The sequence below is a fragment of the Microtus ochrogaster genome, chromosome 24, assembly GCF_000317375.1.
Source record: "Microtus ochrogaster isolate Prairie Vole_2 chromosome 24, MicOch1.0, whole genome shotgun sequence".
Lineage (NCBI taxonomy): Eukaryota > Metazoa > Chordata > Mammalia > Rodentia > Cricetidae > Microtus > Microtus ochrogaster.
The window spans coordinates 33,102,465-33,114,946 of NC_022024.1; the positions used below are offsets into that span (position 1 = coordinate 33,102,465).

The 12,482-nt window shown below is 40.8% G+C and overlaps 1 protein-coding gene across 1 annotated transcript in view; it reads left to right on the forward strand.

Moving 5' to 3' along the window:
• Parpbp (PARP1 binding protein) overlaps positions 1-12,482 on the forward strand; it is a 39,568-nt gene that overhangs the window by 1,162 nt on the left and 25,924 nt on the right. The window contains exons 2-4 of the mRNA XM_013350315.1: positions 2,713-2,850; positions 6,526-6,756; positions 10,874-10,978. Of these exons, the coding sequence (XP_013205769.1) occupies positions 2,716-2,850; positions 6,526-6,756; positions 10,874-10,978 (471 nt within the window). The 5' untranslated portion in view covers positions 2,713-2,715. The remainder of the gene's footprint in view (positions 1-2,712; positions 2,851-6,525; positions 6,757-10,873; positions 10,979-12,482) is intronic.

Consider the following 12,482-nt stretch of genomic DNA (forward strand, 5'->3'; position numbering starts at 1 on the left):
GTCGGCAAAAAAAAAAAAAAAAAAAAAAAAAAATTGAAGGAGAAAATTTTGTGACTTCTGAAGATTATATAAAACAGGTTTTGGTGTCCAAAAATAAAAGAAATTTTAGTGGGGTCCAGCTATGTTTATTTGTCTATGCATTATTCCTGGCTACCTTGCTATGACAAGGTCAAGGAACGTGGTTGTGAAACAGATTGTATGGCCTGAATGTCTTACATATTTAGTGTTTCCCTCCTTCCAAAAAGGAATAGCCTCCTAGACGAGACTTCTGGCTTTCTGACACTGGTTGTAAGGCTCTTTCAATTTTAGCTCAAAACAACTTAAAAACCCACGATGCACGATTGTAACTTGTGCTTGGCATTGCTATAAAAGTATTAGATGCAGTTTGTGTCTTTTACTTCTCCCAAAACTATGGGAGGTAGGAACTTTTTGTGTTTTCACTGCAAGGAGGTTGGGTATAAGTTGCTAAGATCTCATAACTTCATAACAATAGAGTCAGAGATTCGATCTAGTTCTGGGTGATTTTGATAGAAAGCTAAACCTTAAAGTAATACCAACAGGTAGTCTTCTACCAAAAATTTACTTCAGGCAAACTAATCATACCACTGATGATAGCTCATGTTTTTTTTTATTACTTCTTTACTTTCTGTTTTTTAAGAGATACGTGTGTTATTTTTAAGAGGAGGGAAGCTCCCAGCAATGAAGATTACTGGTTATGGTCATCTGCTGTCTGTTTAAATTGCATCGCAGATTATAATTATTGTTTCCCAAGTCGGACAGGTCTGAGCTACCCACATCTGTATTGCTGCACTTGTCACAGCCAGGTCACGTGATGACGTAGATACCCATTGAGGCATGAATAATGGGGAGGTGGCTCAGTAGGTGAAGCCCCTGCTGGACAGTATGGGGACCAGCCTTTAAATCCTGAGGACGGAAATAAGTGCTGGTGTACAGTCCAGTGTGCAGGAGGCAGAGACGAGAGATCCCTGGAGCAAGCTGGCTAGCCAGACTAGCTAATGTGGCGAACTCCTGGTTCAGCAAGAGATGGTTCCGTAATGGATGAGGTGGACAGCAGTAGGGGAGAAGCTCCCAGTGTCACTCTTGGGCCTCTGTACACATGTGCTCACATGTAAGTTATATCACACGCGCGTGCGCACACACACACACACACACACACACACACACACACACGGCATTTAAGAAAGGATAAGTTCCATCAAGAAGAACGAAAGCAGAAGAGGGACTTAGCTGGTTTGGTATCTAAAATGTTCACACCGCGCCAGATTATTTTGAATGTTGTTTGTGTGCATCCAGGAGAAGTTATGAAATACAGTGATTTAAATGCCAGGTTTTAGGATTACGAGTCTTGGATTTATGTGTTTCGGCTATATGCTAGCATTGTGTCCTTGGACATCAGTTTCTTCCTGTGTCAAATGCAGATAATTGTAGACTGACGTCATTAGGACACCTGAAAATTGAACAAAGTAATCAATGTCAAACATTTGGAAAGGATTGGCGTTGGGTAGCTTCATGTGTTAGAGAAAATATTGATTGTCCATTTGCTGTGTAACAAAACACCAATACCATGGTCACTGTAAAATAACCAAGCATTTGCTTCAGATTCTGTGGGCCGGCAGTTTGGGCTGGATCGGGCGATTCCTCTGCTTGCATGGACAGAGATGACTCACGTGGCTGAGGTTCACCTTCCGTGTTGACTTGGGTCTCCCTAGAACACGGTGTCCTCTTTCGTGTCTGTGGAGTTGGGGTAGGTTGTCAGCTCTCTCTGTCTGTCCTCTGCAGTTAGCTGGGTTTGGTACAGCAGGCCCAGGACAGCAAGCAGTGAGGGCTCCCCAAGACTGGCGGTTTGCTAGGAGGACCGGAGCGTCAGCGTGTGGGTGTAGCTGTGTATGTGATAGCAAAGGGATAAGATAGCGTCGGTGATGGGGAAAGGCACAGGAATGAAGTCCAGGGAGACCAGACATGGGCTTCTGAATGCCCTTTCCATAGAGTCACAAAGTCATCCGTGTCGTCTACACGGAAAGTTATTAGAAACTCGGCCAGACTTTACTGGACTCAGGTAAGCCTGTCCAACGTGCACCAAAAACGCCAGACCCAGAAGGAAATCAGGTGTTCATCACAAACAGAGAGTAGAAAAACAGCTCCGCGCAGTCAAACACTCTTAATCAAAACTCGACTGTTTAAACTCTTGCACAAACCTCTTAAGGTGTGTCCTTAGATTGTCCTGATCTCGTCGTCTTCCAGGCACATCAGGTCATAGCTGTTCCAGATTCTGACGGGCAGAAAAGTGAGCCACTCTGGGGACACTGCAGGAACGACCCCCCCCTCCGGTTCTCCACTTATAGGGCCATTTTTCTTAGAACAACTATCTTAAAGTACAGATGTAATTATTGGTGTCTATGTCTATAATTATAAATTTGCAGAATTTGCATGTCTGTTTTTTGTGAATTTAAAATTGGAGGTTGGATTTTTGTTATTTCAAAAGATTTGGCTTAAGGAAACTAGAGGAAAATATGATTGGGCAGAAATTGTATTCTGTTTTCCTAAATTTAATTAAAAGCAATCTTGCTAAATATGAAATGACCCCTTGTTCACTACTTATTTTTTTTTCTAACCATGCTTTCTTCCACATGTTAAATGTTAATTTCCAATTACAACAAGTCACTTTAACATTGTATTCTGTTCTCCTTTAAGAGCATGTCTGTCTTGGACATGATTAAAGAGTTTAGGAGGAATTGGCGTGCTCTCTGTTCCTCTGAAAGAACGACTTTATGTGGTCCAGACTCCATGCTCCTGGCGCTGCAGCTTTCCATGGCCGAGAACAACAAGCAGGTTAGCAGACTATATTTAGTTCAACTTTTAAAACCTGAATTTTACTCGCTGCCTGTTTTAATAAGCTTGAGCTTAAGCACATCACTTTCTTTGCAGTATTTGCCCTCCTGTAATAGGCTGTTCCAGAAAAATGATTTATTAAATTATTTCATGTGTATAATTTGAACATGGAATGTGTACATTTGATATTTAATGAAAAAGTCATAAAGATTACATTTGCAACTCTTATGCATATATATATATTCCTATTTAATATTGTTCCTTTTTTTCCTAAAAGAAACTCTAGAGGAGCACATATAATTTTATTCAATATATTTTATGTCTAGTCTTAGCACTGTTGTGTGAGTTATGTATTCTTAATCAGTTTATGGCTGAAATAAAAATAGGATGCTTATAGTCTTACACCAACGGATAGTGTGTAAGTTACCTTATTTTCCTGTCACTGTGACAAACAGTTGAGGAAGGAGACGGAGACATGAACTTACTGTGGCTCATGGTTTTTCAGGTCCTAATTCAGTCACTTGTCCTTGGCCCGTTACTTCACGGTATATGGTCTGGAATAGCATCCTGACAGTGAGACTCTGTGACAGCTGCTCCTCAACTTGTGATGGGCAGGAGGCAGAGAGAAAGGGACCTTGGATGGAGTCTAGCCTTCAAATCGTGCCCCCCAGTGACTTGCTTCCTCCATCTTGGCCCCGTCTCCTAAAGTTTCTAGCATCTTCCAAAGTAGTGTCCCATATCGGAAGCCAGGTGTTCAGTGCATAAATCTATGGGAAACATTTCCTCTTCAAATTCTAACAGTCTTGCCTTTGTATGGAGAGTTGCAAGTTTTCCCTATTTCAACCAGTATATAGGTAATTTCAACACTGACGTGCCAAGGTGGATGAGGTGAAATCCGAAAACCTCTTCCCTAGATTAAGAGCATCAGGCAGTCAAAGACTTTTGAGAGAGGAACCATCAATTTTCTTCAGAGGCGAGCTTCTGCATAGCTTGTTCTATACCAAGTGGCTCTCCCTGAACACATGCACACTCAAACAATACTAAATGGATTTATTAGGCTGTGTATACATGTGTGTGTTATCTTTGGGTTTCTATGCTGCAATGAAACACCATGGTCAAAAAGCAAGTTGGGGAGGAAAGGGTTTATTTGGCTTATATTTCTATATTGTTACTGATTATTGAAGGAAGTCAAGGCAGGATCCTGGAAGCAGGAGCTGATGCAGAGGCCATGGAGGGTGCTGCTTAGTGACTTGCTTCCCCTGGCTTGCTCAGCCTGCGTTCTTATGGAACCTAAGACCAGCAGCCCAGGTGTGGAATTACCCACAATTGGCTGGGCCCTCTCCCATCAGTCACTAAGTAAGGAAATGCCTGTCAACTGGATCTTAGGGAGACATTTTCTCTGTTGAGGTTCCCTCAGATAACTGTACTTTGTGTGTCAAGTTGACAGTCAACTAGCCAGCACTTATGTACACGAAACAATAATAAAGATGAGATCATGAATTTGGGGGTGCACTGGAGGAGTTAGGGCAGGAATAATGTACATGGAGTATTTATATATGACATTCTCAAAAAGAGGTGTAATTCTAACACTTCTCATTTCATTCTTGTGAAATATGACCCATGTCCATAAGAGAACTAAAGAACTGGACAGTTTGAACTTGCTTCGTACATTATTCAGCTGGCTGTTTTCATAGCAAGCAAAACATTGTCTGAATCTTAGAATATTCTGTCTTGATTGTCACCTAATGAAAAGCTAATGTCAGGAATGCATTTTTATTTGGCTTTAAAACAGTTTTGTTTTTTTTACAGTCCCAGTATGAACACTTTTAATCTAGTAATAGACAAGATCATGAGCTTGCATAATTTTACTTCAACTATCTCTAGTCAACAGAATGAGAATAAGTTGTATGTTTACTTTAGTGAGGAAAACTTATTTTTTTCTAAGTATAAAGGATTGTCATGCTAGTAATAATTTTAGAAATTTCTGAGAAAAAACAATTTAGTGTTGAAACTCACTGAATTTGTTTTATATTACTTAAAGTGTATTTATGATTATAACCTTTAATGGAGTAGGAAGTATTAAAATATCTCAGTTTTGATATGGTGCTGGGAAGTTATCTGACTTATGTTTGGGTTGTGGTAAACCTTCAGAGTTAATGGTAGGGGCCATTGAGTAGTTAGCTTCATATATTACAGTTGACTTCAATATTTGTGATATGGCAGGCCTCTATTCTAAGACAATAGGGCTAATTTATTATCTCAGTATGAGTAAATAAACAATTAAGTTTTAAAAGACATTTTAATCTTGTTTTAAATCTGGATCTCAAATAAATAATAAAAGATAAAGATAGATTTTTAATAATTCAAGTATATATAAGAATGTATGTTTTGAATATATTGATTGCTCTGAATTATTCTTGATTAAGTAAGATTTAGTCCCACACAACAACAGTTGCTAACTATGTCGTTACTATCCACCTTTGAAAGGAACTAGAGTAAGTCTTAGTGCGAGCAGAAGCTGGAAGAAACTTCACCGTGGAAGCCCGCACATGTTGCATTTCACAGACCCACATATGGATATCCAAACATGTTTGTTATTCATGCTGAACTGAAAATGAGAAGTCAGAACTTTTTAATGAGTCAAGGCTGGTGTTTTTGGGAGGCGCCATTGTTAATATCTTGCATATTATGTGGAGAAAATGCATTGAATACAGAGCAAGCCTTTTGCTTGTCCACTGAAAATGTATCACATGGCTGCCCAAGGAGACACCTCAAGGAAAGCGGTATACGAGGTGACTGTTGACCTGCACCTGTAGGCAGTGCTGTTGGGTCTCTTGTCAACTGCATGTCAGGGTAGTCAGATCACTATCTTTTGATTTCTTTCATATATATGAAACAGAAGCCAAAAAGTAAAAGAATAAATTTGCATCTGAGTGCTCATAGAAGCATAACTTCATTTTTAGTACTTAGTTATTATTATTTAGTGTATTTAGGACCAGGGAAAAAACAAAAATCTTTGCAGACTCTAAGTTTCTTTCTTTCTCTGTACTAACAAAACATAGGTCATAACAATGGTGACCTGAACACTGTGGTTGAGTTTTAAAGCCAGCACTTGGAATATATGTTGTGTGGGATTCCTCATGGCACTGGGGATATAGACAAGAGACTGAAACACTTTAGCTCAGCGCAGTTGCTTGTACACCCATCCTTTTACTGTGGGTAAAAGATGCAGTGGAGTTTGAAGGTCGAACCATGGATTATGCACTTAAAAAAATTTATTTTATTTTTTGTTTTGTTTTGTCTTTCAAGACAGAATTTCTTCTGTGCTCCTCTGCAACTTGCTCTGTAGACTAGGCTAACTTCGAACGCAGAGCTTCTGCTGTCTCTGCCTTCCAAGTGTCGGGACTAAAGGTGTGCTTCACCATGCCCGACCCCATTCACCATATTTTTTTATTTGCAGACTTGCCTGCTGTATATATTTTATCAACTTCTCAAAACTTTATGCTTACTATAAACACATGCTATTTGTATTTCTCTTATCAGTTATAAGCCACTAGATAAATATGTCTAAGTATTAAGCACTCAAATTTATCATTTTCTTTCTTCCTTTCTTTCTTTCTTTCTTTCTTTCTTTCTTTCTTTCTTTCTTTCTTTTTCTTTTTGCATCTCCTTCAGCACAGTGGAGAATTTACAGTCTCTCTCAGTGACGTCTTACTGACATGGAAATACTTCTTACATGAAAAACTGAGCTTGCCCACTGAGAGCATGAAAGCAGTTGACCACTATGAAGACATTAAGAAAACATATGATGATTTCTTGAAGAATAGTAATATGCTAGATCTGATTGATGTCTATAAGAAATGTAGCAACTTGGCCTCCAGTTGTGAGAATACCATGATATCCTCTGTAAGTATTTTAAAAAGAATTCTACTCTAATCAAATTAAAGTTCGGCTCTATTACATTTATTTTACACTATAGAGTTACTAGTTTAAAAAATATGGTGGAGGGCAGAGGCTGTAGTCTTTGTTTTCAGTAGTAATGTACTGGGTAGAAGCAAAAGATAGAAGAAGTTGATTTATTTTTTTTAACTTTTTAAATCCTATTAAAAATGGAAAGATACCTGAAGGCTAGTTTTTACTTGAAATAAATATTTTTGATAAGTTTTGTTGGTCTTGTGATATTGTTATTTAATATAAGAAAAATCTTCTTAATGTATAAAGGTTTGACAAAGAAATTAAGTTCCAAATGTGAGGTTTCTATCGAAGTAGATCAAAAATTGCCTGTCTACAACTTTTTTCTTCCTTGTTGAATGTACATTTATTTATTTGGTGCATATTGTATAAAGTGATTGTTTTAATTCTCTTACATGATTTAATATCGTTTTTTAGACAGACATGTGTATATCACTTAGATAATAGAATGATATAATGTCTATGAGGTAATAGGCTTCATGTGTAAGCATATTTATTTTTAATGGAGTATAAGTTTAGAAGCTATAGTGTCCCTTAGATTCGTTTGTATTAGACTTGATTAACAGTTTTAGAATCTGTTTGTTTATGTGCAGGTTTTATTTTTTGAGTGTTGAAAGTACTTTAATATTTTCTGTGTGCAAATAAAGAAGTAAAGGTTGATAATGGCAGAGTAATTGTAGCTGGACTTAGGAAGTATTCACTGTATCTCATATGATAATTGGGAATAGTATTTAAGTTCATTGTAATAGAAATCTGTACTATAAAACGTACTTAAAGAAAGTAGTTCGTTTCTCTGCCCTATAAATGGCCAGAGGTAGCTGTTGAGGTCCCAACCGCCGCTGTGTTCCTTGTAGGAGGCGGCAGGGCTGGAGGATGGATGACCATGCTCTTCTTTTAAGAAAAACAACTCTGTTATTCAGTCTCATCGCTTACAGCTTGGTTGAAGGGCTGTGGTCTTTATTCAGAGTAGAAGGTGCCAAGATGACAGCCACCATTCTTTAAGCAAGAGTGGACATTGGGCAGCTTGTGGCCTTTTCTCAATCCGTGCATTCTACTAACTTCTGCCCTGTTATAGCTTCTTCAAGTGCACATCTTCTTTGGTGTCTACATGCAACACCTTGGAAAATGACTTTGTAGCTTTTCCTGCTTATAAGGCTGATTTTTGACTAGCTCTCCATAGGTAACGTATAGAGCTAGTCATATTAAACACTGAGCTGTAGAAATGACAACGGTGGCATGTCTGATGCCTTGGTCACGTTATCCCACCCCCCCCCCTTGCTTTCTCCTCCTTGGGTTCTCTCCCTCAGGTCCACGTTGTGCGGAGACCTGTAACGCTTCTTTGCAGGCTAGCTATATGGGAGATTGTCTGCAAATGTTAATGTGTCTCTGGAGGACACCAAAAATCAGCCAAAGCTGCCAAGAGGTAGCTCGTGAAGAAAACTCCAGAATTCTAAAGCTCAATCTCTGATATTTAGGTTTTCTCCAAGGAACTTTCCCCTAACAACAAAATTATACAGCAAAACATACTTTGGGTTGACTTTTTTTTTTTAACCAAAGTGTGTTAAATGTAACCCTAATTAATTTGTATTGTGTCTTTAAAGTTACATATCAGAACACTCCAAATGGTCCTGATTTTCATGCTCTTGAATCTTCATGGCCTTCATAAGGTTACTTTGTTTCTTATTTGTTGGAGCTTAAGTAATGCAGAGATTATTGGGAATTAAGATAAAGATGAGATAGTTCTGGGAAGGTGGTAACTTGAGCCTTTACTCCCTAGTTTATTTCCTCTCCATCCGGGAGCACAGACGGCTTTGGATTCTAGCTGGACTATCAAGGAGAGAGAGCTGGGACAGATTGGGTTTTTCATGAAGTTAAAGTATGTGGACCGCCATATCAGAGGCTATGACCAGCTGAAGTGTAGCTCTCAGAACTTAGGCCCAGAGATCTGTGGATCCTCCGGGCAAGACCAACAGTTGCTATCCGTGGGTGGGCAGGGTGTCTAACAAAGAAGACGTTTGCTGGCGGCATCTTGTGAGTGACGTCAGCAAGGGCCAGCACAAGCTTGCGCACGCTCCAACTGTCGAGGCTGCTTCGAAGGCACTAACGTTGAACTCTGGGTCCAAGAGCTCCTTTACCCTGATGAGGCCACGCTTAAGACAACACAGGACTCCTGAGGAAGCTACCCTTAGCTGTGGCCAGAGACCGGTGGGCGCACTGAACCTTTGTGAACAGAGTGCGGAAGGCGGACTCCTGATGTCTTCATGCCTTTCCCAGGGCACCCGCATCCACGCGGCAGAAGTCAACGCCACAGCCGCAGCCGCAGCCGCAGCCGCAGCCGCAGCCGCAGCCGCAGCCGCCTCTCGGAAACGGAAGCCGATTTCCAGGTCTTCCAAGCGGCCCTGTGGGCGGTTAAGGCCCTGCCAGGATCTCTCTGCTCCCGCGGAAGAAGCTTCTGTGTCAGCCCCCTCCACCCAGCGTCCTCGGCAGAAGCAACAGTCTCTTGCAGCCACGTCTGAGAGCTCAACATTTCCCAAGGTTTCCCACAAAACCCGCAGCAGGAGACGAGACCCGAGGAAGCTGGCAGCCACCATGGAGCGGGTGAGGCAGTGGGAATTTCGCCTGCTTCAGAACCTCGAGGAGGCCTGGCAGCACCACCTCACCGTCGAAACCGAGGATAAGAGACCTGTGAGCCAGGGGCTTCAGTTCAGTGCGGAAGACCCGCCAGGAGCCAGCTCCGATCTCCACACAGGGCACGGACTTTTGTCCTTCTGGACACATGTCCACTAAATACGAAGCTGGCATTACTCTTATAAATGATTGTACCACTCACTTTATCCAAAACACTTGTTCTTTTATTGTAAAACCGTTAAGCACCCTAACCTGCCGGCCCCACCCTTCCTCTCCTCTTTCCCTCAGCCCCTCTTCAGGGGTAGGGGCAGGGGTGCCGGCTCTTCTCTGAGATGCTAGAGTAGACGCAGAAAACACCGTGACTGGGAGACACTGAAAACTTTGTTGGAAGAACAACGTCCACTAGATGCCAAGGGCATATGTGGTCTAGGACGTTCCAGGGGCAGGAGAGGTTTATTTTTAAACTTCAGGTAGGGCAGAAAGTTTTACCCCCAGCTCGTATCAGGTTAGAGGCATGTTTTGAAGGGTTACCGACATTGGGACACCCAGGAAATCCACCACCAATGGGCGTGATGCCGGCCGACAGCGGCAGTTACCTGGCTAGAACAGCATTTCCGCTGCTCCAGTCCTGTGTGTGGTGGGAGCTCACTGTGTAAGACGCCTCAGCATTTGGGACCTTTATGAACTTCCTCCTGTGTGAACGACTGCTCAGCTTATAAAAGTGATAGAAGTCTTTTAACTTGTCAAATAAAGCATAAAAATATAAAGACACAAAAACTTACTATGTAATGACATAAAGGCAAATACTTCCAAGTAATTCCTTCTAATTTTTATGAAAAATAAACTGTTTTCTTGACAACTCAGAGAAAAATATGAGGAAAGATTTCTCAATACAGAAGACTTATTGACACAAAAATTAATATTCTAACAAACAGCAAACTTAAGGAACTTAGAGCTACAGGTCCTGGCATAAAGATGCTAGTAGTCCCAGAAGGGAAAACACCTGAGGGTATAACTAAATAAAAATGTGTATGTCATAATAAATAGTACTGTTAACTGAAGAGAAATCTTAAGTTCTAGGCTATATTAATGAGATAGGAGCTGATAAAATTCTTGCATTCTTAAATATTATAAATTTAGTTATAAGTTATTATTGAATTATAATTTAGATATGTTTGTTATGAGCAAAAGATTAAATAGAATGTTTCTTCCCAACCATAGTAATTATTTTTATCATTCCTTTAAAAGGGTTTGTGAGAATATGCAAAAGTATGCAGAGGAAAATGTTATACTTACTTATAATTATCGACAAATGTCAGACAATACTTTGTCCTGGAGCATCCGTGACACTCACTGTGCAGAATCTTATATAACATACTGTTCTGTTTCCTGTGACCTTCATTATACCGTGTATTGTTTACAGAGCCAGCTCCGGGACTTTCTGTCTGGCACACAGTGCGCAGGACACGATGAGAGTACTCCTCAGGTACCTGCATCCCCAGTGCTCCGCAGCCAGGACGATGAGCAGGTACCGGGTCGTTGTCAGTTAACCAGGATGTGACTCCTCCAGATCATCCGTCTGTTGGTTCACTGCGGTCATCCTTGTTTTGATTTTTGTTTTTCTTTTTTCCACGTTTTAAAGTTGTTTAAATAAAGCGGAATCTGCACAGGATAGCACACTGGGACTGGCGAAGGTCATCTTAGTCTGCATCTTCATGGTCTGGTCCGAGGCAGCCAACTGACAACGAGCAAGTACAGGCATAGCTTCAGCTCCAGAGAGGTGCTTATGTTTTAGATTGTCAGGTTGTTGTTTTTTTTTTTTAACTTTCTATTAATTAAAATTCACATCTGCTGTTTTAGATGGTTGATTCTTGAGAGGACGTGCTCCGTAACTGATAATGTTCTTGTGGCTGGGTGTATTGTGCATGCCACTCCAACTAATGAGGTTTATTTGTCCGTAGCTGAGTATTATACTACGTACCTGTCGCCTCAGCCAACCATGAGCTGGGTTTTATGAAAGTTTCTATGTTTAATAGGATCACCATGGTGAGAGTTTAAGAATGTTGGCAAAATCAGTAAAATTTTGTTGAATGTGCTTTTGAAATCTACTTTCATGGCCGTCTACTCCGGTAAGGTTAGCACATTTGATGAGTTTCTCTGGTAAGCTGTCAGGAAGCAGTGCTGAGATTGCTGAAGTCTGGTGCCGAGCAGCTTGCCCCTTACAGAGCAGAGACCCTCGCTGCTTCACTAAGGCTTGCTCGCTTCCTGGATTTAACAGTGCACTTGGTTTTCCTACCGTGCTTCCTTTTCCCTGTCTTGTTTAGGGTTACCCAAGCCCTGTGCCGTGCGTATGCCTGGAACTCTTGTGTGTGAAAATGAAGGATAAGCACATGTCTGGTTTCTATGATTTCCTAAAGTAGTTACGTGTCTCTGTCTCTGTGGACTGTTTTAGTCTCAAGGATTCCCTAATTTTATTTTTTTCCTTTGTCTACTTAATGCTCTACTGTCCCTAAATTTGTTGTGTCTCTGATTAAAAGCTGTAAGTTAATATTTTATAAAAAATACTTTGTGACTGATATGAAGTATTTCTTTTTGCGTCACCCTAGGAAACAGAAATTCAGGCTGTCCTGAACTGGCAGATCTCTCTAGTATAAAAATTAGTTCCCACTTTGCTGTCATCACCAAACACCTGTGCGAAGGTCCCCTGCATTGCAGCAGGAATCCTGTCTCCCAGCAACCGTTTACCTAATGGGTTCTTTTAATACATGCCATGATGATCCTTGCCTGAATCAACTGTTGCTTTTTTCTCCAGCATTTGTAGAACTCTGAATTTTTTTATTTGTAATATCTTCATTAGTCCCCTTCAATCACCAGAGCTTTAACCTGTATCCACAGGGTCTCAGGAAGGGCTGGGATTTCACTGTATCCACAGGGTCTCAGGAAGGGCTGGGACTTCACCGTATCCTTAGAGTCTCAGGAAGGGCTGGGATTTCACTGTATCCACAGGGTCTCAGGAAGGGCTGGGACTTCAC